The 25452-nt window shown below is 41.7% G+C and overlaps 2 protein-coding genes across 2 annotated transcripts in view; one reads left to right on the plus strand and one right to left on the minus strand.

Moving 5' to 3' along the window:
- The window catches only part of SEC23B (SEC23 homolog B, COPII coat complex component), a 41416-nt gene extending 31396 nt beyond the window's left edge, over positions 1 to 10020 (minus strand). Inside the window, exons 1-7 of the mRNA XM_012474567.2 lie at positions 9615 to 10020; positions 7412 to 7646; positions 5734 to 5791; positions 4092 to 4178; positions 1744 to 1980; positions 1353 to 1438; positions 435 to 579 (exon numbers count right to left, since the gene is read on the minus strand). Of these exons, the coding sequence (XP_012329990.1) occupies positions 435 to 579; positions 1353 to 1438; positions 1744 to 1980; positions 4092 to 4178; positions 5734 to 5791; positions 7412 to 7632 (834 nt within the window). The 5' untranslated portion in view covers positions 7633 to 7646; positions 9615 to 10020. The remainder of the gene's footprint in view (positions 1 to 434; positions 580 to 1352; positions 1439 to 1743; positions 1981 to 4091; positions 4179 to 5733; positions 5792 to 7411; positions 7647 to 9614) is intronic.
- Positions 10021 to 16332: 6312 nt separating this feature from the next.
- Positions 16333 to 24829, plus strand: RBBP9 (RB binding protein 9, serine hydrolase). Its single transcript, XM_012474577.2, has 5 exons — positions 16333 to 16491; positions 17683 to 17725; positions 18790 to 18895; positions 21373 to 21458; positions 21855 to 24829. The coding sequence occupies exons 1-5, from the start codon at positions 16393 to 16395 to the stop codon at positions 22079 to 22081; spliced, it is 561 nt and encodes a 186-aa protein (XP_012330000.1). The 5' UTR covers positions 16333 to 16392; the 3' UTR covers positions 22082 to 24829.
- Positions 24830 to 25452: the final 623 nt, after the last annotated feature.

Consider the following 25452-nt stretch of genomic DNA (forward strand, 5'->3'; position numbering starts at 1 on the left):
AACAGCAAATGGCAGCATTTTAGAAGTATACAGCCCCACCTCCAAGTATAGTTCAATTTCCAACAGAAATACTCCAAAGATGCATTCTCTCCAGCTGTTCTGAAAAGTGGTGATACTGCAAGAATAATACAGATGATAATGCAGAACAGCAGCACTTATTTTCTTACAGCCTGATGGTTTTGCACGCTTTTGTTAATTCACTCTGAGTACTCCCCACTGCTCTAGTTGTCTTAGGTTTTCACAAAAACTTTTAGCATTTTCAAAATTTTGAGGGGCTCCCTCAAAGTGAATAACAATGATGCCAGAAATGCTTTCTGATAGGTTAACACAGACAGTTGACTTAGATCACAAGTGATTTTCAAACAAGGTCAACAAAAATATTTTCTGAGAGCAAGTCTGTATGATTTGAGAGGTCCTGGTAAATTACAAATTACCTCCAGCAAGCCAACAGCAATGGACAAAGCAACACCAGTGGATCGCAAAGGTCTCTTCCCCTGAGTTACTGGCCATGGGTCCCTCTGTAGCTCCCCAAGAAGATCAGTGAGGTTCATATCAATCTTGTGAACGGGCTGCAGAAATCTGCACGATTTTGAAGAGACACATCAACTCACACTGAATAAAGTACTCTGGTTCTCAACACTAGGTGCCACACAGTTACTGCTCTTCAAGATAATTACTCAAAGTAGAAAATGATTGGTAATTTTTTTCTTCAAAGCTATCTCTCTACTAACACAAAACAATTTAAAGCAGTTTTATTGAGGAATATAAAGCCCAATACTTAGAAATTTATATATGTTACACAGAGAAAAATTGTCTTAAAAAAAAGCAATTCAGTTTAATTAAATTTTAGGCAGCAATGAAATCCTAAGAATGTGCCTAACACAAGCTCAGTCTACGTGAGGTCCATTTACATGGAAATCCTCATCATTTCTCATCATTCTAATCTGTGCTTCTCTTGAGCCTTGAGAGTTAAGAGGTTGTCTTCAGCACATCAGGCAATGTATTTTATCAAGCTTTTAGCCCAGTCTAGGGCAGCCCTAGGCATTCAACGGGCTGAATGAAGTGAATACCTGGTCTTAAGTATGTTTGAGGACACATGAAAGAAGTATTTTCAGGTTTTCCAGTTTTACTTAAGCATCAAAAAGGACATCAGATGTGGAATGTCTAAGCACAGCAATTGAGCACAGTGGTCTCAAAACCTTTTTGATAAAACTCTGACTATTGATTAGGCTTAATCATTTATCTTTTCTCCTAAGAAGAAAATAAAAGTTCTAATATTTTTCTTCCCTTAGTCCCATGGATCATCTGCATGTCCACCACAGTATGTGGAATACTCCATGTTGGGATCTCACCTGCTTGAAACGAAAGGGTGCTCCTGTGGTTGCGCAGGTCGTGCTTGCTGCATGGGCATGGCTGGCTTGGTCAGGCCCAACATATCCTTAAAAAAAAGCCAAAAAGATTCATTGCCAATGACACTAAAAGTGAATGACTAATTCTTAAGAAATGTCCTCAGCTGGGTGAGGCATGTGGTGGCACGTGCCTATAGTCCCACCTACTCAGGAGGCTGAGGTGGGCCAATGGCTCGAGCCTAGGAATTCAAGACTACAGTGAGCCACGATCGCACCACTGAACTCCAGCCTGGGCTACAAAGCAAGACTCCAGTATCTTTAAAAAAAAAAAAAAAAAAAAAAAGAGGAAAGAAAAAAGTCCTTGTTCTTGCTCCTGTACAAGTAAGGTACAAACCTGTATTTGCTTTGCAGTTAAATCCTTGGTCCCTCGGAAGACATAACTTTTGGAGATTCCTTCACAGCTTAGCTCATGAACCTGTACCATCCTTCCAAATGTGATCAGACCCACCAGAGCATCTGGAGGAAGAAGACTCAATGACATCTGCAGGGACTCTTTGAGTGCTTGAAGGTCATCTTCTTCCAGGCATGTGTCAACCACATAGAGAAAGATCAGAGGGGACTGAGCACCTCGCTTTGGGCAAAGAAAAACAGCATAATGATCAATATACAAATAGACTTAACCAGCACTTTCTGAAGCAAATTAGGTACGAAAATCGTAAATCTTAGCCGGGTGCGGTGGCTCACGCCTGTAATCCCAGCACTTTGGGAGGCCGAGGCGGGTGGATCACGAGGTCAAGAGATCGAGACCATCCTGGTCAACATAGTGAAACCCCGTCTCTACTAAAAATACAAAAAATTAGCTGGGCAGGGTAGCGTGTGCCTGTAATCCCAGCTACTCAGGAGGCTGAGGCAGGAGAATTGCCTGAACCCAGGAGGCGGAGGCTGCGGTGAGCCAAGATTGTGCCATTGCACTCCAGCCTGGGTAACAAGAGCGAAACTCCGTCTCAAAAAAAAAAAAAAGAAAATTGTAAATCTTTATCTAATATTTAGTTTTAGGAAATAAGGACATCTACACAAAGCTCTAACTCATTAAATGATTCAGATGCTATTAAATCAAACTAAACATAGAAACTATTTGTATCCAACAATGTATTCAATATTTTTTTTAATACTTCCTATATGCCAGACATTGTTTCAGATCCTGGGACACACAGTGAACAGAAAGAACAAAGACTTCTTGCTGTCTCGAGGAGCAAACTTTCTGTAATGGAGAGGTTAAGGGGAATGCAAATGCCAGGAGGAGAGACAGAGGGCAGAGTCAACTGTTAAACAGAGAGGTCAGACAGCCTCATCTAGAAAGCAGCATATGAGCCGGGTTCATGCTTGTAATCCCAGCACTTTGGGAGGCTAAGGTGGGAGGATTGCTTAAGCCCAGGAGTTCAAGACCAGCCTGGCAACAGGGCGAGACCCTATCTCTAACAAAAAAAAAAAGTAAAAAAATTAAAAATTAGTTGGGCATGATGGCACATGGCTATGATCCCAGCTCTCAGGAGGAGGAGGCAGGAAGACCTCTTGAGCTCAGGAATTTGAGGCTGCAGTAAGCTATAGTTGCACCACTGCATACCAGCCTGGATGACAGAGTAAGACCCCATCTTAAAAAAAAGAAAAAGAGGGCCAGGTGCGGTGGCTCACGCCTATAATCCCAGCACTTTGGGAGGCCGAGGCGGGCAGATCACCAAGTCAGGAGTTCAACGTCAGCCTGGCCAACATGGTAAAACCCTGTTTCTACTAAAAATACAGAAATTAGCCAGGCATGTTGGGGTGTACCTGTAATCCCAGCTACTCGGGAGGCTGAGGCAAGTGAATTTCTTGACCATAGGAAGCAGAAGTTTCAGTAAGCTAAGATCGTGCCACTGTCCTCCAGCCTGGGTGACAGAGCAAGACTGTCTCAAAAAAAGAAAGAAAAAGAAAGTAATGTTGAGCAAAGCCTGAGGGAGGAGAGGGAAGGAACATTACAGATACAGGGGAGAGCTCCAGCCTCAGCGAAAAGCTACAGCAGAGGTCCTCAGGCAGGAGTGTTCACATATTTGAGGAGAGTCAAGGAGGCCCACTGGACTGATCAAGGACACTAGCAGACACTAAGGATGGAGTGGTAACATGCAAGGCTTTGAAAACTGTCATTTACCCTGGGTAAAGGAAAGCCATTTTCACCACTGAGATTTTCTTTACAGAGAAGTACATAATTTATGTTTTTAAAGAGTTACTCTGGCTGCTGGGTGAAGAATAATATATAAACAGGCAATGGTAACATCAGGGAGAACAATTAGGAGATTCAAGTAAGAAGCAGTGGCTGGTCCAGGGCAGTTAGTAGTAGAGAGAGGGAAGTGGATGGATTCTGGTTTCCAGTGGATTAGATATAGAATGTGAAAGAGAGAAGTCAAGGATGACTCTAAGGTTTTAAAGCTAAAATACTAGATGATGGAGTACCATCTACTAAGATTGAGAAGGCTACAGAGGACAGGTTTGGAATTTAATCAGTTATACCTTTTTAGTAGCCTTCTATGATATCAAGGCTTGAAAACAATGCCAGCAGATACACACACACATCAAACCTAACAGTCAGGATTGTGCTGCCCTCACAGCTTTAAGTCCCCTACCCAGGTAAGAGACATGGAAGACAAAAGATTTCAAGAGAAACTCAATATTTAATATTGCTCATTAAATGCACAACAAAGAAATTACCTGTATCATGTACTCAATTGTAGAAAATTGGGGCATCAATTCAGCAGGCTGGTTCACCTCAGATATTCCTCCATAAGCTGGAGGAAACTGAAAAGAAGGAAACAGTTCTATTAGGGCTGGCACATCTACATTACACTTTTTATTTCCCACCTATAAAAATGATAATGATGCTGAGATGAGAGGATCACTTGAGCCCAGGAGCTCAAAACCAGCTTGGGCAACACTATGAGACCCTGTCTCTCCACAAGAAGTAAAAAAATTAGTTGGGCATAGTGGCTCACGCCTGTAGTCCCAGCTAGTCAAAAGCTGAGGTGGGAGGATCATTTGAGCCCAGGAAGCTAAGGCTGCAATGAGCCATGATTGCGCCACTGCACTCCAACCTGGCTCTTTAGCCACAATGCTACCCTGCCTTAGAATTTTTATAATAAGTTATATTAAACAGAGACATGAATCCCGATGTAATAAGGAGCAGAAATGCTTTTAAGATTTGCATATACTTCTGAATTTCTCATCAAGATACATTTTGAATGACATCTGCTTATACTTTCTGAACCTATAGTCAGTCATCAATTATACACTGTTCTCTTCATCACTAGACTTATGTGCTGTATCTGAGAATGAGAGTAATTTTAATTATGATCAAATATATAAACAAATGCATGTGAAGAGTTTAAGATCTGTTAGAACAATATACACTATGCTGGACACAATTAACTTTTTTCTAACAACTTTATTGAGGTATAGTTTACATAACATAAAATTCACTAATTTTAAATGCACAAGTCAATGATTTTTAGTCAATGTACAGTTGTGCAACAATCATCACAATCCAGTTTTAGAACATTTTCAATACAGGCACAGTTACTTTTTTTTTTTTGAAACAGAGTTTTGCTCATCACCCAGGCTGGAGTGCAATGGTGTGATCTCGGTTCACTGCAACCTCCACCTCCCGGATTCAAGCGATTTTCCTACCTCAGCCTCCTGAAGTAGCTGATGCCCGCCACCACACCCAGCTAATTTTTTTACAAAAAAATTTTTAGTTGAGATGGGGTTTCACCATGTTGACCAGGCTGGTCTTGAACTCCAGACATCATGTGATCCACCTGCCTCAGCCTCCCAAAGTGCTGGGATTACAGGCATGAGTCACTGCTCTTGGCGAAGCACAGTTACTTTCATAGAGAAGTCTCTCTTGTGATTTGTGAGCTCTTTCTAGTTTGGTAGTTTTTAAATTTTTAAATCAAAAGAAGCTCAACACTGATACTTGGATCCTAAAAGTTAGAAAGATCAGAAAACGAAAATTCAGTAATATACACTATCCAATTAGAATATACTGAAGTCAAAAGAAATGTGAACAACAGCTGCTTTCTTAGGGCAACAGATTCACTGCCTGCAGAAAATGCGTAAGAAAAGGAATTCAATGCAGGCCCCCAACCCCCAAGCAAATTACAAGGACTCAAAGAAGAAAACCATTCAACACAACAAGCCACAAATGTTCAAATTCAATAACATGCTTAACAAAAGCTATCACCCTGAGTTCAGCAGAAACTGCTGACTGCCAACGTAAACACAAATTCAACCTAACTTGATTTTTTTCATACTACAACTAAAATAAAACATATATTTTAAAAAGTAATTCACATACCTGATTTCTTTGAAAACAGAAATTACAGGCCCAAAGTTTTGTTCGATAATCAACCTGACTGTGAGAAAGATAAAGATAAATAAAAGTAGGTATCACTTTTATTTTTAAGGTAGAAAGCATTTATTTATAAATTTCAAGTTCAGTATACCACACAAATAAGTGTTTCTATGTGTGTGCATAAGTACGAGTACGTACAACGTTCACTATTCACTCTTGTCACCCAGGCTGAAGTACAATGGCGCGATCTAGGCTCACTGCAAACTCCGCCTCCCAGGTTCAAGTGATTTTCCTACCTTAACCTCCCAAAGTAGCTGAGATTACAGGTGTCCGCCACCACACCCAGCTAATTTTAGAATTCTGGCTAAGTACACCAAAATTTTCATCAAACGGCCACAGTGAAGAATTATCTATTTTTCTCTTTTCCAGTTTTCTAATTTTTAAATGTCATAATTTATATAAATTATAAGTTATTTTATTTTCCTTTTACCTTTTATCTTAACACATTCTGCATGGTTTTTTTCTAACATCTTTATAGTCCAGCTATGTGAAACTACTAAATTCCAACACTAAAAGCATGTTTCACACACAGGAAAATGTTTCCAGATTTTAACCTAACTTAGCTCACTTGAAGAAAAGTTGGAGCCGGGCGTGGTAGCTCACGCCTGTATTTCCAGCACTTTGGGAGGCCAAGGCAGGCAGATCACAAGGTCAGTAGTTCAAGACCAGCCTGATCAACATGGTGAAATCCCGTCTCTACTAAAAATACAAAAATTAGCCGGGTGTGGTGGCATGTGCCTGTAATCCCAGCTACTTAGGAGGCTGAGGCAAGAATCGCTTGAACCTAGGAGACAGAGGTTGCAGTGAGCTGAGATTGCACCGCTGCACTAGAGCCGGAGCAACAGAGCAAGACTCCATCTCAAAATAAAAACGAAAAGTTGGGCAAGGACATTTCACTTCCTAATAGTTCAAGATAATGGTTCAGTTACTTTCCCCACACTTTCTACATTTAGAAAATGAATAACCAGTGGCTATGATTTTAAAATCAGAGCAGCAGCACTCATATACGGGCATATTACATAAAAGCAATGGGGATGAAGTAAAAAATGTTCCTTCATATAAAAATTTTACGACACTCTCCACTTGTTTAAAAATTATTTCAAATAATGCCCACATTTAAAAGAAGTATCTTAGGTCACTACCTCAAGCACACAAAAAAAATTACACTTAACAAACTGTTAAGTAGGCATAGTGGGCAGAAGAAATTTCTGCCCACTATGTCTCCCTGCCATATAGCATCAATGTATAAGGGAAGCATGAGAAGACAGTCTAAAGTTTTTGAATTCTTTTGGGAAATTACTTTAAGAGGTATCAAAGAAGTCTATAGTTAAGTCAAAAGCAAACTGATTTTCAGCAAGAAAAAAAAAAAAAAGTGAATTACAAATCCTCTCCCTCTACCTCATTCCTCTAAGATTCCAATTTTATCTGGAATTACCAGGCCAGGGAGATTTCTACAAATATTCACCACCTACTACTCACCACAAGAATCTTAAGAATCTCACCATCTACTACTCATCACAAATTTGATGACTTGCCCAAATTTAAGGACTTTTATGAGCATCACATAAAAGTCATTATATATTATATTTATCATTTTTACCAGTTTCAAAAGAATCCATACCAAAGTGGGTTTAGAACAGCTTTACAAGTTGGCCTGCTGCAAAGCACAGGTTCATATTGTACAGGAGGTAGGTCTGGACGTTCTTTCAAAGGAGTAAGGAGACAAGCCAGGGGTACAACCATTCTTGTGGCCTCCAGCCGGCTGGAAGGCCACACGTTCCAACTAAAGCGCACACCATCTTGTTCTTCATTCTGCTGGATGAACTCCAGGTAAGTCGCCATAGTCTAGAAGGAAACTGAAGATAAAACTTTAATGACCTTAATGGCACGTGAAATTCTGAACTAAATGTCAAGAAAAAAAAAGATGGGTCATGTAACACAGTGTTTCTTTCTTTTTTTTTTTTTATTCAATCTCGGCTTGCTGCAGCCTCCATCTCCTGGGTTCAAGCGATTCTCCTGCCTCAGCCTTTCAAGTAGCTGGGATTATGAGTACCCAGCACCACACCCAGCTAATTTTTTGTATTTTTAGTAGAGATGGGGTTTCACCACGTTAGCCAGGCTGGTCTTAAACTCCTGACTTCAGGTGATCTACCGGCCTCAGCCTCCCAAAGTGCTGGGATTACAGGTGTGAGCCACTGCACCCGGCCCATCTAACACAGTGTTTCTTAAATATTCTGAAAGAACCTGTTGCTGTGCAATGACATATTTCCCTTCCCTCTGATACTCAAAAGTCAGTTAACTGTACAGTTATCATTGAACACTGCTCCTTTCTCAACTTACCTCTCAAGCACTTAAAAATAAATCGAAGGATTAAGAGGTTTACAATCACCTGATCATCTCCAAACTACATGTAGTTAAAAACTACTACTTCAAACCTCCTCACAGATCTCACAGCCTATCAGTCAAGCCAATTTTAACCCCATGAAGGGTAACTCTTGAACCCTGTTTCAGCATCCAACTATCTTCCTCTCTAATCTCCTTCTTTTCTTGCTGTTAAATTTTATATCCAAGTGATTCGTTTTTCCGGTGGTGGGGGTGTGCTCATTCCCTTCTGCACTTTGTTAACTTTGGAGAAAAAAGCTGGATACTGATCTGCAAGTTTGATTCACAATGGGAACCAGTTTTGAGCTAAAATATTTCTACTTAGTATTACCAAAATTACTATTATGCTGAGTCTCACCAGAACCTCTTTCCTCGCCACAGTTGCTTATGCTCATGCCTTGAAAAATTGTGGTCAAGGCCAGGCGTGGTGGCTCAAATCTGTAATCCTAGCACTTTGGGAGGCCGAGGCAGGCGGATCACAAGGTCAGAAGTTCCAGACCAGCCTGGCCAACATGGCAAAACCCCATCTCTACTAAAAATACAAAAATTAGCTGGGCGTGGTGGCGGGCGCCTGCAATCCCAGTTACTCGGGAGGCTGAGGCAGGGAGAACTGCTTGAACCGGGAGGCAGAGGTTGCAATGAGCCGGATCATGCAACTGCACTCCAGCCTGGGCGACAGAGCGAGACTCCATCTCAAGAACAAAAAAAAAGGTACTGGCTCCATCTAATGGTCTCCAGGTACGTACAGCCTAAGACCTGCTCCCTCCTTTTCCCACTGACGGTTTCCCTCATCCGTCTAGGTCACAGATTCTTAGCCATGGGCACATAATCCAAAGGGGACTACAGAAGGTGAACGAATCCTCTGAAGTTGTGGGCATGAGGAGAATGTGCGCCTTTTTCTAGGGAGATGGGTCCATGGCTCATACCAAATTATCAAAGGTGAAGGCATCTGAAGAGGTAAATAACTGAAAATATGAATTAGTGAATGAATGAAAGGCCTGGAAAAATAACAGTAAGAGAATCCACCAACAAATCTGAACCACCCTTACCTCGCCAGCTCAAAACTTCTCAGGACACAGTGACCATCTGTACACAAAAGTTAGTGGGGTTTAATCCTTGAATGGAGTCCAAGGACCTGGGTTCTAGTTCCAGCTGTCATGAAGCAAAAGTCGTTTCACTAGTCTGAGTCTTTAGTTTCGCAACTATAAAACTGGGGATGGGTCCTTCCAGCTGTGCGCACCCCGCAATTCTGGGGAACCTGGAGCCGGAAATTAATCCAGGCCTGGCGCGAGACCCTCGGCGGATTACTGGACCATCGATTACCCCCGCTACCCCAAGCTGTGGAGAAGAGGCCTCATTCCAGAAGCCGCCCACCTCACCGCTGGCAGAGAGAGACTCATACCTGCGCCCTCGGCCCTCCGTCACCTATGCGCCCCACTCACCTGGCCGGAGCCGCTCACTTAACTAGAGCCGTCCTCACCCACAGCCCCAACAGCACGGCCCCGACTCCGACAGCCAAGTCCAGCTCAGCTCTCAACCGATTGGCCAGCCCCAGCGCGTCACGCCACGCCGCTGTCCACTGGCCAATCAAAGAGCGCTTCTCCGACGGGCGGGCGGAAGCGAGCGATTCAGAGGCGCCCAGCCACCATCTTGGAACAGGGCAAGACAATTGTGTCTCGCACTTCAAAACCACAGTTCCTCGGAACACGTTTCCTCAGCCCTAAACGTTTCTGCTTCAGAAAACTCCAGCGACTGCCGCACCGTTGCCTAGCCGCAGCCAGCGATCATCAGAGGTTCGCCCTGATGCAATATGACATCCGCTCCTCTCAGAGGGAAGTCCGGCTGATGGCCTTAGCTACAGGAATGTGAAAATGATGACGTATCCCTGAACAGGGAGCTGCACCAGCTGGAGGAAACTAAGGCTGCCGGAAGGCGGCGTCTGCGTGTGGAAGGGGCTGGGCGGAGGGGCGTGGCGGGTGGTGAGCGTGGAGGCGCGTAGGCGCTTGCTGGACTGGGCGTCCGGTCGCTGTGGCCAGTCCCTCGTAGATCTTGGTCATGGAGCCGACAGGTGTTGGGTTGTGGAAGCAGCTCGTGTATAGAACCAGTTCTCATCGTAGGGAGCAAGCTCTTTGTGCTTGGCCAGCTTGACGGTGTCCACCCATTCCCGGACTTTCAGCTTCCCGGACTTTTTGAGAAAGGCTGCCAGAGCTCGCTCGGACGAAGTCCTGCTAGTTCACGTCTTTTACAGTAACTCCAAGCATCGTGTGGCCTCCTCGCTGCCAGCCAGGGAAAAGGGAACAACGGGATTTCCCGCAAGTTCCTAATTGTTGTTGCCATGAATGGGGAAAAATCCACCAACTGTGGGCAAATCAGAAACAAAACCCAAAATCAATAGGAAGGAGAAAGAAACCTAGAGAGAAAGTAAGCAACACTGCAGTACTATTCCTACTTGGTATTCACTCTTGGAGCCAGGTAAACATGTGCTGGGGCTTATCAGCCCCGTGGAGTGTTGCTTCAGTAATGTGGTTTACCTGGTTCTGTCTGGGGAGTCCATTGGGATGTTGGTGAAAACTTCATAAAGTGTTTGAAATGGTAAAATTATGGCCTTCATGCAAATACGAAATGAATGTGTACCAAAGATCTTACTTAACTCATTCATTGAGTTTAATTAATCTCTACAGCCAGGAAGGATGTTCAGACTGGTTCTAAGAAGAATTTGGTTTATAGCGTCATGTTCTCTACCACACAAAATCGATTTGCATTGCTGTGGACAGGAATAGTTTACATTGTTATGGGCAGGGAACATTTGCGTTATTATCTTCTGCAAATTAATTTCTAGCTCTACAGGGTTGTAAAATAGCACACTCAAAGGCAGAGGTACACCTCTCCTAAAAGCAAATGACCCAGAGAATCTTTTGAAAATACACAGCATTTCATAGAAAGTTCACCCAGTAACCTCTTTTGACTATTTCGAAACCTATCATAGTTTTTCTGACATACTATCATCTATAGCCTGACTCTAAATCCTCTTATTTATTCATTCATTCATTCATTCATTATTATTTTGAGATGGAGTCTCGCTCTGTCGCCCAGACTGGAGTGCAGTGGCGAGATCTTGGGTCACTGCCACCTCTGCCTCCTGGGTTCAAGCGAGTCTCCTGCCTCAGTCTCCTAAGTAACTGGGAATACAGGTGCATGCCACCATGCCTGGCTCATTTTTGTGTTTTTAGTAGAGACAGGGGTTTCATCATCTTGGCCAGGCTGGTCTCGAACTCCTGACCTCAGGTGATCTGCCTACCTTGGCCTCCCAAAGTGCTGGGATTACAGGCATGAGCCACCACGCTGGGCCTAAAGTCTGTATTTCTGGGTCGGACTTCTCTACCTAACATCAGATTTATATATTCAGCAACCTGCTGGATTCTGCAACGTGTGTTCACTGTGCACTGGTTACCAATTCAGTTCACTGCATCTTGGGCTGTACTTCTACTACCTGCTAGAGTCTGGTAAGCCAGAACACTCACATACACAAGTTACAGGAAGTGGATTTATTACTTAGAAGCAGCAAGGGATAGCAGAAGCCTAGGATTCATGATGAGCTCGTCTCTCAAGACTCAGGAAACCTGCGTGGTATAATCGAGTCTCGTCTGTGCATGCCCACTTGTACCCCAGCTAGGAAGAGCCGTAAAGTAGCCTACCCTGAGTTTTATACCCTGTGTACATGACATGAGCTAAAGCATTGAAGGACATCTTTTTTTTAGAGGGGCTAGAACAGAGCTTGGGTTCTGGCTATTTCCTCCTTATTGCAATTACAGTCCCAGCACATTGCAGTTATTCTTCAGCACTACAAGCAAGAAAGTGAGGAGAACTGGGTCAGTCCAAGGCCATCTGGAGAAATGTCCTACAGATGTCACTGGGTATGCTTGAGCATCTCAATCTTAATATGTCCTAAATTGAATCCATAATTCCCCTGGCTACCAGTGAACCTTCTGCCTCTTGTACTTTGTTTCACTTGAAGATGCCATTCTTCTCCCAGTTACTGAGTCTAGAAAATAGGGAGTTATCCTTGGCTCCTCTTTATTTCTAACCCCTCCATCTTGAAGGTGACACTGAATCACTTGGTCTTGTTAATTTGTTACTCTAAATATTTCTCAGTTTCATCAGCTTGCTTCGTTCAGGCACTCATCTTCTGATTGGATTACTTCAGCAGTCTCTCAAATGATTGCTTTGCCCAGCTTTTGCCAGAACCAAAAATCACATTGGTTGCTGGATAGATTTCTCTAAATCACACATCTGAACCTACCATTCTCTTTCTTAAAACCCTACCTGTTTTTCCCATCACTCACAGGATACAGTAGAAGCCACTGTGCCTATGCCACTCACGGGCCTCAGTGATCTACAAACCTCAATCCTCCAGCACTGATTCACTGTCCTTCCCAGCCCACATATGCTGTTTGTTGTCTTGGTGCCCTTTTGCATGCCTTCCTCTCTACTAAGAACAACCTCTTCAAACCATTTCCTTTCCCAGGAGCTCCCATGTGTTCTTCAAGACTTTGAAGAAGGCTTCCATTGACCTTCTTTCTCCTCAGGTAGCAAAACCAAAAATCAAACAAGTAAACAAAAGCAGTGGCAGAAAGAAAAAGTAACCACAGAAGAGAGGAGAATAGGTTTAAACCGTGGTTTGAAGACTTACAGACAAATTTCCCAAAGAAAAGATCTTGACCTGAAAAGAAAAATCTGAGCAGAGGAAGATTATTCAGCAGGAGGGCCTTAGTGGAGGTTGGATGATCCCTTTAGAAAGAGTGAAACTGTCTCAGCAAGTTCTTGAGAACAGCTTTTTCAATATTAGCAAATAAAGTACCCAATGTAAAGGTGCATTTTCAGATTTTTTAAAAATTATATATATATATATATATATATTTTTTTTTTTTTTTTGTAAGACGGTTTCACCATGTTGGTCAGGCTCGTCTTGAACTCCCGACCTCAGGTGATTCACCTGCCTTGGCCTCCAAAGTGCTTGGATTACAGGCGTGAGCTACCACGCCCGGCCTCAGATTTTTAAAAATTCACAAAAATGTTGGCTTTCAGTTTTGAAACCAAAGCTATTTCTTCTGTGATAATGATAGGCTCAGAAACTGTTTGTTCAAGAGATAAAAAGTAGAAAGAAAACAAAACGGATGTATGTAATTATAATCTTCTCAATTATTATCGGCACAAACAACCTAAGAAAGGTGAGAGTTAATGTCACTGCCTTTTTTCTCCTTCTAGAAAAAAGAGCTAACTAAATCTTAAGGAAAGCTGTATCCTTTTTCAGCCCCCATTTCCTGTTTAGGGAGTATCATTGCTTCTTAAACTCAAAACTACCCAAGCAAACAGCCAATTGGTTACAAAAATGTCTCTGCTTGTTTTATTTTGAAATTTTATTCTTTTTTTTTTTTTTTGAGACAGAGTCTCACTGTGTCACCCATGCTAGAGTGCAGTGGCATGACCATAGCTCACTGCAGCCTTCCATGCTCAAGTGATCATCCTCCCTTAGCCTCCAGAGTAGCTGGGACTATGGGTGTACACCACCATACCTGGCTAATTTTCAAAATTGTTAAAGACATGGAGTCTTGCCATGTTGCCCAGGCTGGTCTCGAACTCCTGGGCTCAAGCAGTCCTCCCACTTCAGCCTCCCAAAGTGCTGGGATTACTATTTTGAGGTATAATTGATGTACCATAGGCTGTACATATTTAAAATGTATAATTTGTTAAGTTTTAACACCCATAACCACAATTGAGATAATAAACATATATATCACCCCAAAAAGTTTCCTCATGTCTCTTTGTTAATGGTGGAGGGTTTCCAGGTTCTTGGCATCTTGAACAAACAGCTGGACAAAATGCACAAAGAAAGGAAGGAATGAAGGGTTTCATTGGAAATGAAAGTACACTCCACAGTATGTGAGCAGGCCTGAACACAGGGGCTCAAATTCCCCTTTATAGATTTTTTGGGAGTTTAAATACCCTCTGCTTAGGGTACGCCTTATGTAAACAAAGAGGATGAAGTAAAAGTACAAGGTCATTTACTTGGCCTACGCCCTGTGGAGAGGCTATTTCCTGTCATAGCTCAAGTGTGAATTGGTCTTCTGTTCCCTGCCTCCAGACCCTATTTTCCTGCTTTGTCTCCCCAACCCCAGAGATGTGATCCCCATAAATCTTTATGGGAGGCAGAGGGACTGATGGTCTTTTATCTCTAACTACTTCATTCAGGCTTAGGGCATAGTCCCTACCTATTGGAGATCACAGGATTTGCCCTGCTCTATCTAGTGGGGTCAAGGTAGCTTCTTGATGGCCAGGGGTGGTGTCTTCACCTGGAACTGTCTGGAACCTTTGTTGCATCATCATCTGAGGCTTGATGGTCTACAGACAAGAGGAAATGAATTTGATTAAAAGATTTAATGGGGACTTTAGGGAGTGGATAACTATGCCATCAGAGATGTTTGTTATAGAGGTTTGCTGAAGAGAAAACAAAACGTGATCTGTTCTAGAATATATGTTTCCTTAAAGTCTTAGCACAAGCAACTCCATTTTGGTTTGGTTTGGTTTCGTTTGGTGGGGTCTAGTGCATGAGTTTAGTCCAAAACAATGGCCTCCCAAAATCTTGTGAAAAAAATTCCCCCTTTTTGATCAGGTTCTCACTTAGGTGAGAGCGTGACCAAAACTTAGGGCCTTAGCACCTCTCTCAGTTACTGTCATTTTGGGTTTCTGGCCTCAGCACATTCTTTATAGGTTATGGTGTTCTCATGGTTGCACAGTTCTCTGAGCTTTTGTCATTCCAGTTGGAGAGATCATTTATCTATCAAAGTATAGGTTATTCATGTACAAGGCTGCCTGCAAACTCCTTCGCAAATAAAAGTATACCCCATAAGTGCACGTAACAGACCCCTTTTCCACTTTTATTGTTTGTAGAGGCGTAAGCAAGAAAAACAATATTCAAAGATAAGAGTTTCATGATAGTAGAAGTAGAAGTCTTTTTTTTTTTTTTAAGATGGGGTTTCACCATATTGGTCAGTCTGGTCTCAAATTCCTGACCTCAGGTGATCCGCCCACCTCAGCCTCCCAAAGTGCTGGGATTACAGGCATGAGCCACCGTGCCCAGAAATGATAGTAGAAGTCTTAATCTGTGAACTTTGGAAAAGCTGTTCACATCAAGGATGCCATTTTCTTCTTGGGAGACATTTCCCTGGTTAGCTTTACCTCAACAGTTCCAGTGGGTGCAACAGTTCCAAAAGTGTGGAAGGACCCTTCTCAGCTGTGAGGCCATAAACCCAAAGTCCAAGGTCCTAAAGTTTTGTTGTAGTGTGGATGACAAGGAACAGTCTTTCTCCAATGTTTCTAGAAGATTCAAACCATATAAAACTTTCTTTACCTGGAGAAAATACACTGTAGCATAATAATCTACTATTATAACATCAGCCCTCTTGCATGGGAAAGCTTTTAACAACCAGAATGAAAAATTGGAATCCAAATAACAATTGAATGAAATTCCTTTACAAAATGTTTAAATGGCCCACCAGGCGACCAAATGTATATGAAGCTTTAATTGTCTTCCCAGGAATATGGGACCAAACATTGGTTATAAACTATTTTAAACAATTTCAGTGTCAGCTAGTTTAACATGATAATCTGATGAAGTATTTTCCTGATATTAATTAAATTTTTTTTTGTTTTACTTGGGTTAGTAGCTTTATACAAGGAAATTTCATACAAAGTAATGAAAAACAACAACCAGGGCCGATACCAACTACTAAAACTGTTAAAATCAGAAGGAAAAATAATATGGATTTCAGGCATTGCCAAGTTATAAATGGTTTCTGCATGCTTGAAAATAAAAACAAACTTTTCTATAGAAATATCAGTAAGTCTAGCAAAGAAATAACACATCCTAGGCATGTCACAACCTGTCTTAAATAAGGGGAAAACATGAGAGCACTAGTAAGAGGCAAGTAAAGGGTGCTTTGCTTCACAACTGATGGAAGCTCAGAGGCTTCGTTCTTCCCTGCCCCTCGCAGCCAGCTGAAGGCAGGCCAAGAAGAGCAGAGGCCAGGCCTCTGGGTTTCCGGAACTGCAATTCCCAGGATGCCTCGGTGCAGGCTCTGGGCGGGTGCAGGCTCCGGGCGGGTGCAGGCTGGGCTCATCTCTGCTAGACCTGCTCTAGGGGACTCTGGCCTCGCTGCACTCATGGCTTCTCCTAGCAAGGCAGTGATTGTTCCCGGGAACGGAGGCGGGGATGTGACTACGCACGGCTGGTATGGCTGGGTGAAAAAGGAGCTGGAGAAGGTAAGCACCAAACGCCTCGCTGTTCGGAGAAGTCAGCCTGCAGGGAGAGATGGCGGGAGAGAACGCAGGACTGAAGTTTGAACGTGCGTCTAATCCCCTCCAGCAAAGCCCTGTGTGTTTTCCTTCCTGTCCCCCGCTGCCCTCACTTAAACTCTGAGCCAGTTGTCGAATTTTGGTTGGCAAAACTGCGTGGAAGACTTCTCTGAGGGCTCAGCCGTTGGGGTCAAAGGAACCCCTTTCTTTGAACTGCAGCGGCTGAACTACCGAGCCCCGCCCCCCATATCAGCTGCTGGATCAGATTTGGGACTTCCCAGATAATTTTACATCTTCACTGCTCCCCACTTCAGATTTTAAAAAATTAAATATGCAATACTTAATATATACAAAGGATATACATAACATGCGCCTACATTATTAGGCATAATGTAATGAATTACCAAACTAAAATCTGGGATATTGCCTATACATTATCTTCCAAACGACCCATATATCCACCCATCTCAGTCCCCTGCCATCCTGAAATTTTTTCATCTGCTTCTCTTTTTAAAATTAAAGTACTTTTCAACCTATGAATATACCTTTTAAACAAGACTGTTCAGTTTGGCTTCTTGGCGAGCTTTATAAAAATAGTATCTTACTGTAGGCTGCCCTATGCCGTTTGATTTTTATTTTTTAACCCTCTTCTGTAACCAGGCGGTAAGTTGGCTCCCTAGGTTGCCGTTCTCTAGAGCCGGTCTCCAGAATAGATTGCAGGGCTGTGGCTGAAAATCCTGGTCAGAGCTACAACCCCAAAGGTCAGGGCTGGAGCTTCTGAGAGGATGTTATCTCCAACTTTCTGTGTCACGTTCTTGTGCCACGTTTTACCTATTCCCTGGCACACAGTCTGTTTGCCTTCAGGTCAGTCTGTCTAGAACACATTTGTTCATGCCTCTCTATAGATGTAGGCCTGTAGGGGCAAATACAGAGTACCAATGCAGATATAGTACTCTCTATAGAGATGAGCGGAGCTCCGTAGATACAGAACTATAGATGGAGTTTATGAGAAGGATGGTCACTTAACCTACTTCATTTCATAACACAAGTTAATACTAAATTGATAACGATCATATCAGGTGCCTCATTTCTTATCGGCAAAGTACTAGTTGTAATTAAGCTCTTTATTATAGCTTTTTTTCCCCCCTCATATCATAGATACCTGGTTTCCAGTGTTTGGCTAAAAACATGCCCGACCCAAGTAAGTTTTAAACTTGTTTTTAAACAGCCTCATCTTGTTGGGTTTTGATATTTTGTGGTAGAGAACAAGAATATAGTAGAGGAGAAACCAAAGATGCCTAAGAAAGAATAAGACATGCAGCTTGGGGAGGAGGGTGTAAACCAAAAGCCATAGAAAATTCTAGTAAGGATCAGGAAAGCACGTGGGCTTGGAAAAATTTAATTTTCAACTTTGTACCAACCTGATTTTCCCTTCTATAAGTCTACACATATTTTCAGGCAGAATTTGTGGGCATTGTATTTGAGGCATAGGTATAAAACTTTACAGCATCTATTTGAGATCCTAATGTTTACAAATGTCATATTGCTGCTTGCGTTCTGTGTATGCCTATGACTTCAGGAATCTCCTTTTTGGAAAGAATGAATAAATGTGTGTGAATTTTAGAGAGAATGTTGCAAGAGTTTTTTCACTTTTTTTTTTTTTTTTTTGAGACACAGTGTCACTCTGTTCCCCAGGCTGGAGTGCAGTGGCGCTATCTCAACACACTGCAGCCTCTACCTCCGGGGTTCAAGTGATTCTCCTGCGTCAACCTCCTGAGTAGCTGGGATTAGAGGTGTGCACCACCATGCCTGGCTAATTTTTTTGTGTTTTTAGTAGAGACAGGGTTTCACCATTTGGTGAGGCTGGTCTCGAACTCCTGACCTCAAATTGTCCACCTTGGCCTCCCAAAGTGCTGGGATTACAGATGTGAGCCACTGCACCTGACCAAGAGCTTTTTTTTTTCTTTTTACAATTTGAAAGTTTACAGTAAAGTTTCAGTTATATTTTATTCCTCAGTATTTTCTTACAAGAACATGGTGGAAAAAAAAGAAAGAAAAACCATTTACCAGAACTGTGGACTTGGGTCTTTCAAGTAGTAATATATAAGTCTTCGGCTCTGTTAACACAGTCCTGTCTCCTGTTGTGGTCCTGCAGTTTGAAAAGTTGTAAATTGCTGAATAGTTGTCTGTTAGAAAGATGGGGCAACATTGGATTGAGACTGCCACTATCAAATGACAGACTTTTTCTCTACCCTGAACCTTAAGTTACAGCACGGGAGAGCATCTGGCTGCCATTCATGGAGACAGAGCTGCACTGTGATGAGAAGACCATCATCATTGGCCACAGTTCTGGGGCCATTGCGGCCATGAGGTGCGATCTTTGTTAAACTGCTATCCCCTTCGTGAACTTCAGCGGTGTTTGCTTGAGAAATACTTTGTGTATTTTTCTTAAATTTCTGTTGCAGAGGAAACAGTGCTGACCTCCAAAGTGGTAACATGATCTGTCCTAATTCCTTCCTGGTTTTGCTAGTGGATTGAAAAAAAAAATCTGCTCTTATTGGGGTGCAGTGATCCTTTTAAAGCATAAGTGGCTGCAAACCCCAGTGACTTCCCATCAATCAGCTCTGATTCTCTCTCTACAGACTCTCTTTCTCTTCTCCCAGCCAGGTGTACTGACCTCATTGCAGTTCCTGGAACATGCCAAGTACACACCCATCTTGGCCTGCTCTCATCCTTCTACCTGGGACACTCTGTCCCTAGACATCTGCATGGCTTTCTATTCCCCTTGAGGTCTCAGCTCAAATGTCTCCTTTTGGTGAGGCCTTCTCTAATCACTCCATGTGAAACGGCTTCCTCACTCTACTGGCTCTGTCCCCTTTATATCTTATTATCTCCAGCCCTTTTCACCATCTGACATCCTGTTTATTTCTTGTCAATCACCTGCCAATAGAATGTAGACTCCATGAAGCCCTCCCTTAAGGCTAAAGGGGAGATGTAATATTCTAATGAGAACAGTAGGGATGTGCCCATGAATCCTAAGTAGGACTGGGGATTTGCAGGTGGGTAACACTGCAGGCACAATCTACCATATGCCAGGCTCTCTTCTAGGCAATGGGATTTCAGCGCCAGAGTGGTACAGTTTCAGTGCCAGCACTTTTCACCATCTGACATCCTATTTATTTCTTGTCTGTCTCCTGCCAGTAGAATGTAGACTCCATGAAGGTAGGGCTTCACAGAGGGGACAGCAGAAAAATAAACAGGATAGTTTATTTGTCTGTCTCTTGCCAATAGAATGTAGACTCCCTGAAGCCCTGCTGTGAACTATATTTTAAGAGACACTATACAATACCAGAAATGTACCTTTGTTACCACACACTCCACATTGCCTTGTATTATTCATTTGTGTATATTTTTTTCAATAAACTGTCAGCTCCTTAAGGGCAGGCATGAGTCCTATCGATCTTTGTGTTCCTGGTGCCCTTTACAGTGCCTGGCAAGTTTACACCCAGTTAACCATTAGCTTGGCACAAAACTAGTTTCTAAAGTATGAGTGAAATGTGACAAAATTAATGAATCTAGGTGCTTGTTCTTTCAACATTTCTGTAGGTTTGATATTTTTCAAAATAAATGGGGAAAAGAATTTAGGCCCAAGAACAAAATACCAACCCTAACTCTTTCTTGGCACAAAGGCCTTTTGAAACTATTACTACTATGTGTCTTTCCTTATCCCAGTCCTTGCTGAGGGAGACTGCCGTCTGCAAATATTGTAATTGTGGTTTTTGCCATTAAAAGAGCCTCACTCTACTGGCTCCTATCCTCTTTATGTCTTATTATCTGAGGCACTTTTCATCATCTGACATCCTGCTTATTTTGTGTCTGTCTCCTGCTTACTTTTAATGGCAAAAACTGCAGTTACTTTTGCACCAACCTAAGGGTTAGCTGGGTGTAAACTTGCCAGGCACTGTAATGGGCACCAGGAACACAAAGATCAATAGGACTCATGCCGGCCCTTTAGGAGCTGACAGTTTATTGAAAGAAATGTACATGAGACAACACAAATGAATAATACAAGGCAATGTGGAGTGTGTGGTAACAAAGGTACATTTCTGGTATTGTACAGCATTTCTTAAAATACAGTTCACAGCCCACTTGCATTAGAGTCATGCCTTAAAATGCAGGTTCTAAGGCCTGACTCTCAACTTTCTGAATCAGAGGCTCTGGGGCTGAGCCTGGGAATCTGCATGTTCACCAACCAAGTGACACTGATGCATACTAAACGTGGATGGATTGCACATTTTTTATTTATTGGGAAAGGTTTGCAGAAGTTTGAACTACCTTGAAAAATGAGTAGGAGCCCGGGCGTGGTGGCTCACCCCTGTAATCCCAGCACTTTGGGAGGCCGAGGCGGATGGATCCTTTGCAGTCAGGAGTTTGAGACCAGCCTGGCCAACATGGCGAAACCCCATCTCTAATAAAAATACATGCCTGTAATCCCAGCTGCTCAAGAGGCTAAGACAGGAGAATCGCTTGAACCCAGGAGGTGGAGGTTACAGTGAACCAAGATCATCTCACTGCACTTCAGCCTGGGCGACAGAGCAAGACTCCATCTCAAAAAACAAAAATAAAATAAAATAAAAAATAAAAAAAAGAAATGAGTAGGAGCTCATCCAGTAGCTTGGGCTGGGCTTGTAGTTCTGCAGTTTCCTTGCTATTTTTCACATCAACCTCAACAGCAGATAGCACATGCTTTCTGCAGGTTACCTCAAATGAGTTTTTAAGTAGTTTATTGACTTTTTGGTGATCAGGGGTAACATGATATATTAGCTGACATCATTTTTCTTTCTTCAGGTATGCAGAAACACATCGAGTATATGCTATTGTCTTAGTGTCTGCATACACATCAGACTTGGGGGATGAAAATGAGCGTGCAAGTGGTAAGTCTGAAGGTAGTAATTTGACAAAGCCTATCTCTAGACATGGGGCTGTCTGTTCAGGTTGTAAAAACAGTGCTGTCTTTCAGATAGGCTAAAAAACTCTAATAGCATTATGAGAAAGATTTACCACCTATCTTGGGATATAAGTTCGCACTTCGATTTCTTCCCAAGTTGTAAGTCTAGAAATGAACCATAGAGGCCTGGTTTTATTTGAACCATATACCACCTCTTCACAAGTAACTGGTATCAAGCCCTACAGATTTGAAAACAAAGTGCTTCTAACTCACACTTAGGCACTCCTTTGTGTCTCTATATGGGTCTCCAGTAGGTATTTTAGAATATCTAGAAGGGAGATTATTCATGGGCACTGAAAGGTTATTTTTTTTTTCCCCATAGGATACTTCAACCGCCCCTGGCAATGGGAGAAGATCAAGGCCAACTGCCCTTACATTGTACAGTTTGGCTCCACTGATGACCCGTTCCTTCCCTGGAAGGAACAACAAGAAGTGGCCGATAGGTTGGAAACCAAATTGCACAAATTCACTGACCGTGGCCACTTTCAGAACACAGAATTTCATGAACTGATTACTGTAGTAAAGTCTTTGCTGAAAGTACCAGCATAGACTGGATGATTTCTATTTTGCATCCCAATATAGGGGTAGAGTAATAATATCTACTATTAGCCGATTACTAGACACATAAAACATCCAGTTAAGTTCCAAAAGTGCCTGAGAAGCAAACACATTTCAATCTAAGTTACAAATGGCATTTCCATTTTCCATAGACTCTAAAACTCCCCAAATTGCTGTGAACTACAGCAGTATTTTCCTCATATGATAAGAAACATAAGGACAGCTTAACTACCCTTTTCTATCCAAAGTAAGTCAGAAACAGAACCCAGGTTTCCTGATTTCCACTCCTGAGTAAAACTAAATAGGTTTTATGTATGTTGCAGGTATTGCTTTCTTTTCCTCTTTGAAATCAAACTTTTTTATTTCACTGGGGAAAGAAAACATGACTGAAAGTCCAGAGTTTAGCTTAGAGCTCAAAATACTAGCTGCTGTTTCAAGCTGGCCCAGGGCCTTAAACCCAAACTAGGGCCTTCACCTTTGACACTTGCCCCTGAGTCGTTCAGACATGTTGAGAGAGACTGAGACAGGAGTCTTCCAGAGTCAGGCAGGAAGGAGAAGCCCAGCAATATACATACATACATATACATACAACTGACTAGATTTGTTTAAGACGAGTGGTGGGACCAAGGCCATGTGGAGAGCTCATGGCCTGTCTAAATTGTTGCCAGGTGGAACTGGGGCAGAGTGTTGCCAGTTTTCTGATTTTGTGTGTGTGTATGTGGAAAAAAATCTCCAAATTGTGGTTTTAAAATTTGGGGAATATGGGCCGGGCGTGGTGGCTCACGCCTGTAATCCAAACACTTTGGAAACCAAGGCGGGCGGATCACCTGAGGTTGGGAGTTCAAGACCAGCTTGACCAACATGGTGAAACCCCATCTTTAAAAAAAAAAAAAATTGGGGGAATATATATATATATACACACACACACACATACACACATAAATACACACACACACACACACAATCCATATACATATGGATTATGTTAGTTGGCAACAACAGTATACATCAAAAAGTTTACAAACACTGCAAGACAAATAAAATCCAAGCATCCATTCATGACCATAGTGATAAGCAATAACTTAGCCAGGGGCTTTTAATTGTCTGTGAAGTCTGAGAAAAGACTTAAGATAACCAAAATGAACATAATGTCAAAGAACAAAATCATGGGGACAATTTGGATTTTGTTCCATAGTCAAGTGTTTTTCAAAAGAACCTTTCCATACTTCATGTTCTGTTCTATAGAGTTCAACCTTTTAACTTCCATGGCCCTTTAGATCTCTTTCTTGCACATTCCATTTTTCTTCTGATCATACTTTTTCAAAAAACCCTTTTTTGGCTGGGTGTGGAGGCTCACGCCTGTAATGCCAGCACTATGAGAGGCTGAGGTGGTTGTATTGCTTGAGGTCAGCCAGGGCAACATAGCAAGACCCCATCTCTACAAAATATTAAAAAATTAGCTGGGTGTGGTAGTGCACACCTGTAGTCCTAGCTACTTGGAAGGCTGAGGCAGGATTGCTTGAGCTCAGGAGTTTGAGGCTTCAGTGAGTTATGATCTCGCTGCTGTACTACATCCTGGGTGATGGAGCCAAGAACCTGTCTCTTAAAAAAAAAATAATAATAATTAAAAGAATACCCTTTTTCATTTCCCAACATTTTTTGGCTAGTATGATCTCTAAGTGTTACTTCAGATAATTTCCAGTGAAACCACACTTGATGTTGCAGAGCCTAAGTTTGCTGCAGAAATATAATTTCGTATACTTCATGCCAAAAGGACATTCAGAGCGATCACTTGAACAAAAAATCTTGGTTTTTAAATGTGCTTAGATAAAAAAATCAGCAAAGGTACTCTAAACATTTAACAGCAATCATCTTTGGGGAATGGGCATTTTAGTAGGTACAGAGTGGTAGACGTCCTTATTTTACTTTCTCCACCTGAGAGATTATTTGAATTTGTTACACTAAACCTGTATTTTATAATAAAAAATTATTAAGATTTAAAACAACGTATTTGGCTACTAAAAAGCAAATTATATATATCAGTTGAATAATTATGTTGTTAAAGAGGCCGTTTAGCACTAATTCAACCAAATCTATAGTCAAAGTTTGATTTCACTTGAATTTTTTGGAAATTTGTTATTGGTATTACTTACTCTCTGCCTTGTTCTTTGTGAAGTCCTTTCCTAAAAAAACAAACTTACACAATTTAGTTCACAAAATTTTGTTGACTTCTTCCTCTGCAGAAGTGAAAACCAAATACATATAATTGAGAAATAATTCTGATATCTTCATTTCTATAAAAGTAATTAAGATAGACCTATAAGATTGTTGAGCTTTGCTACCAAATATAGTAACCAGTAACCACAGTTAGCTGTAAAATTGGAAATTCAGTTCAACCAAACTAGCCATATTTCAAGTGCTCAACAGCCACTGGTGGCTATTGGTTACCTTATTGACCAGCCAATATAGGCTATTTCCATCATTATAGAAAGCTCTATTGGACAGTACTAGTCTAGGACATATATTTTATATTTCCCCCTCACCCACCATCCAATAATGAGTAATAGTTTCAAAGTGAAAGTGACTTAATTTGAAATTACTTCTGTTTGGCTAGTTTGCTTAGCTGATCACCACCACCATCGTAGGTCTATAAAATTTACTAAATCGCCAAACTAAGATTAGGGATGCTCCATGGGAAAATCCAGACAAACTATTCATTAAAAACCATAGAGTCATGGACTGTCATGATTTCTGTTTGATTCTTTGTGGTCATCATTGAGTATACATGGGCATCTACATACTCGGGAGTATCTATTCTCAGGTGAGCAAAATACTGAATAATGAGTGGAAACCAACTGTAGGTATTAGACTTCACATGTAATTTGATTTTTTGGTGCTGTCAGGAGTCTAGAGTCCCACAGTTTGTTTTGGTTTTAGTTTATCCCTAGGATAAATGATCCATTTAACTATTCATCAGAGGTGCTGTATTTTTAAATTGTCTCGTCTCCAGTTAATTTTCAGAATTAAAAACATGCCATGGGAAAAAGTTTAAAGGTTCTCTTTATTGGTGAGGCAAGGAATACTTTTGTTTTAGCTATTGAATGTTAAGCTCTAAAAACCAATCTTTAGCTATAAAGACCTAAGACAAAGGCTTTATTTAAAACATAAGCTGGTTTCTTCCCATTTCTAGCTCTCTTCCAAGTTCATTTTTCTTACTAAATAAAACTAGTATTTTTTTGATAGGCCAAGTCCCAGGAAGGACAGACATTGTTCATAACCATTCCAGCTCTCACTGAGGGTGGAGAAACCCTCTGTAGTTTCAGGTTCCCAGATCCTTCATATATTTTATATATATATAAAAT

This window comes from Aotus nancymaae, unplaced genomic scaffold (assembly GCF_030222135.1).
Source record: "Aotus nancymaae isolate 86718 unplaced genomic scaffold, 86718_ANA_hifiasm-v0.15.2.pri h1tg000001l, whole genome shotgun sequence".
Lineage (NCBI taxonomy): Eukaryota > Metazoa > Chordata > Mammalia > Primates > Aotidae > Aotus > Aotus nancymaae.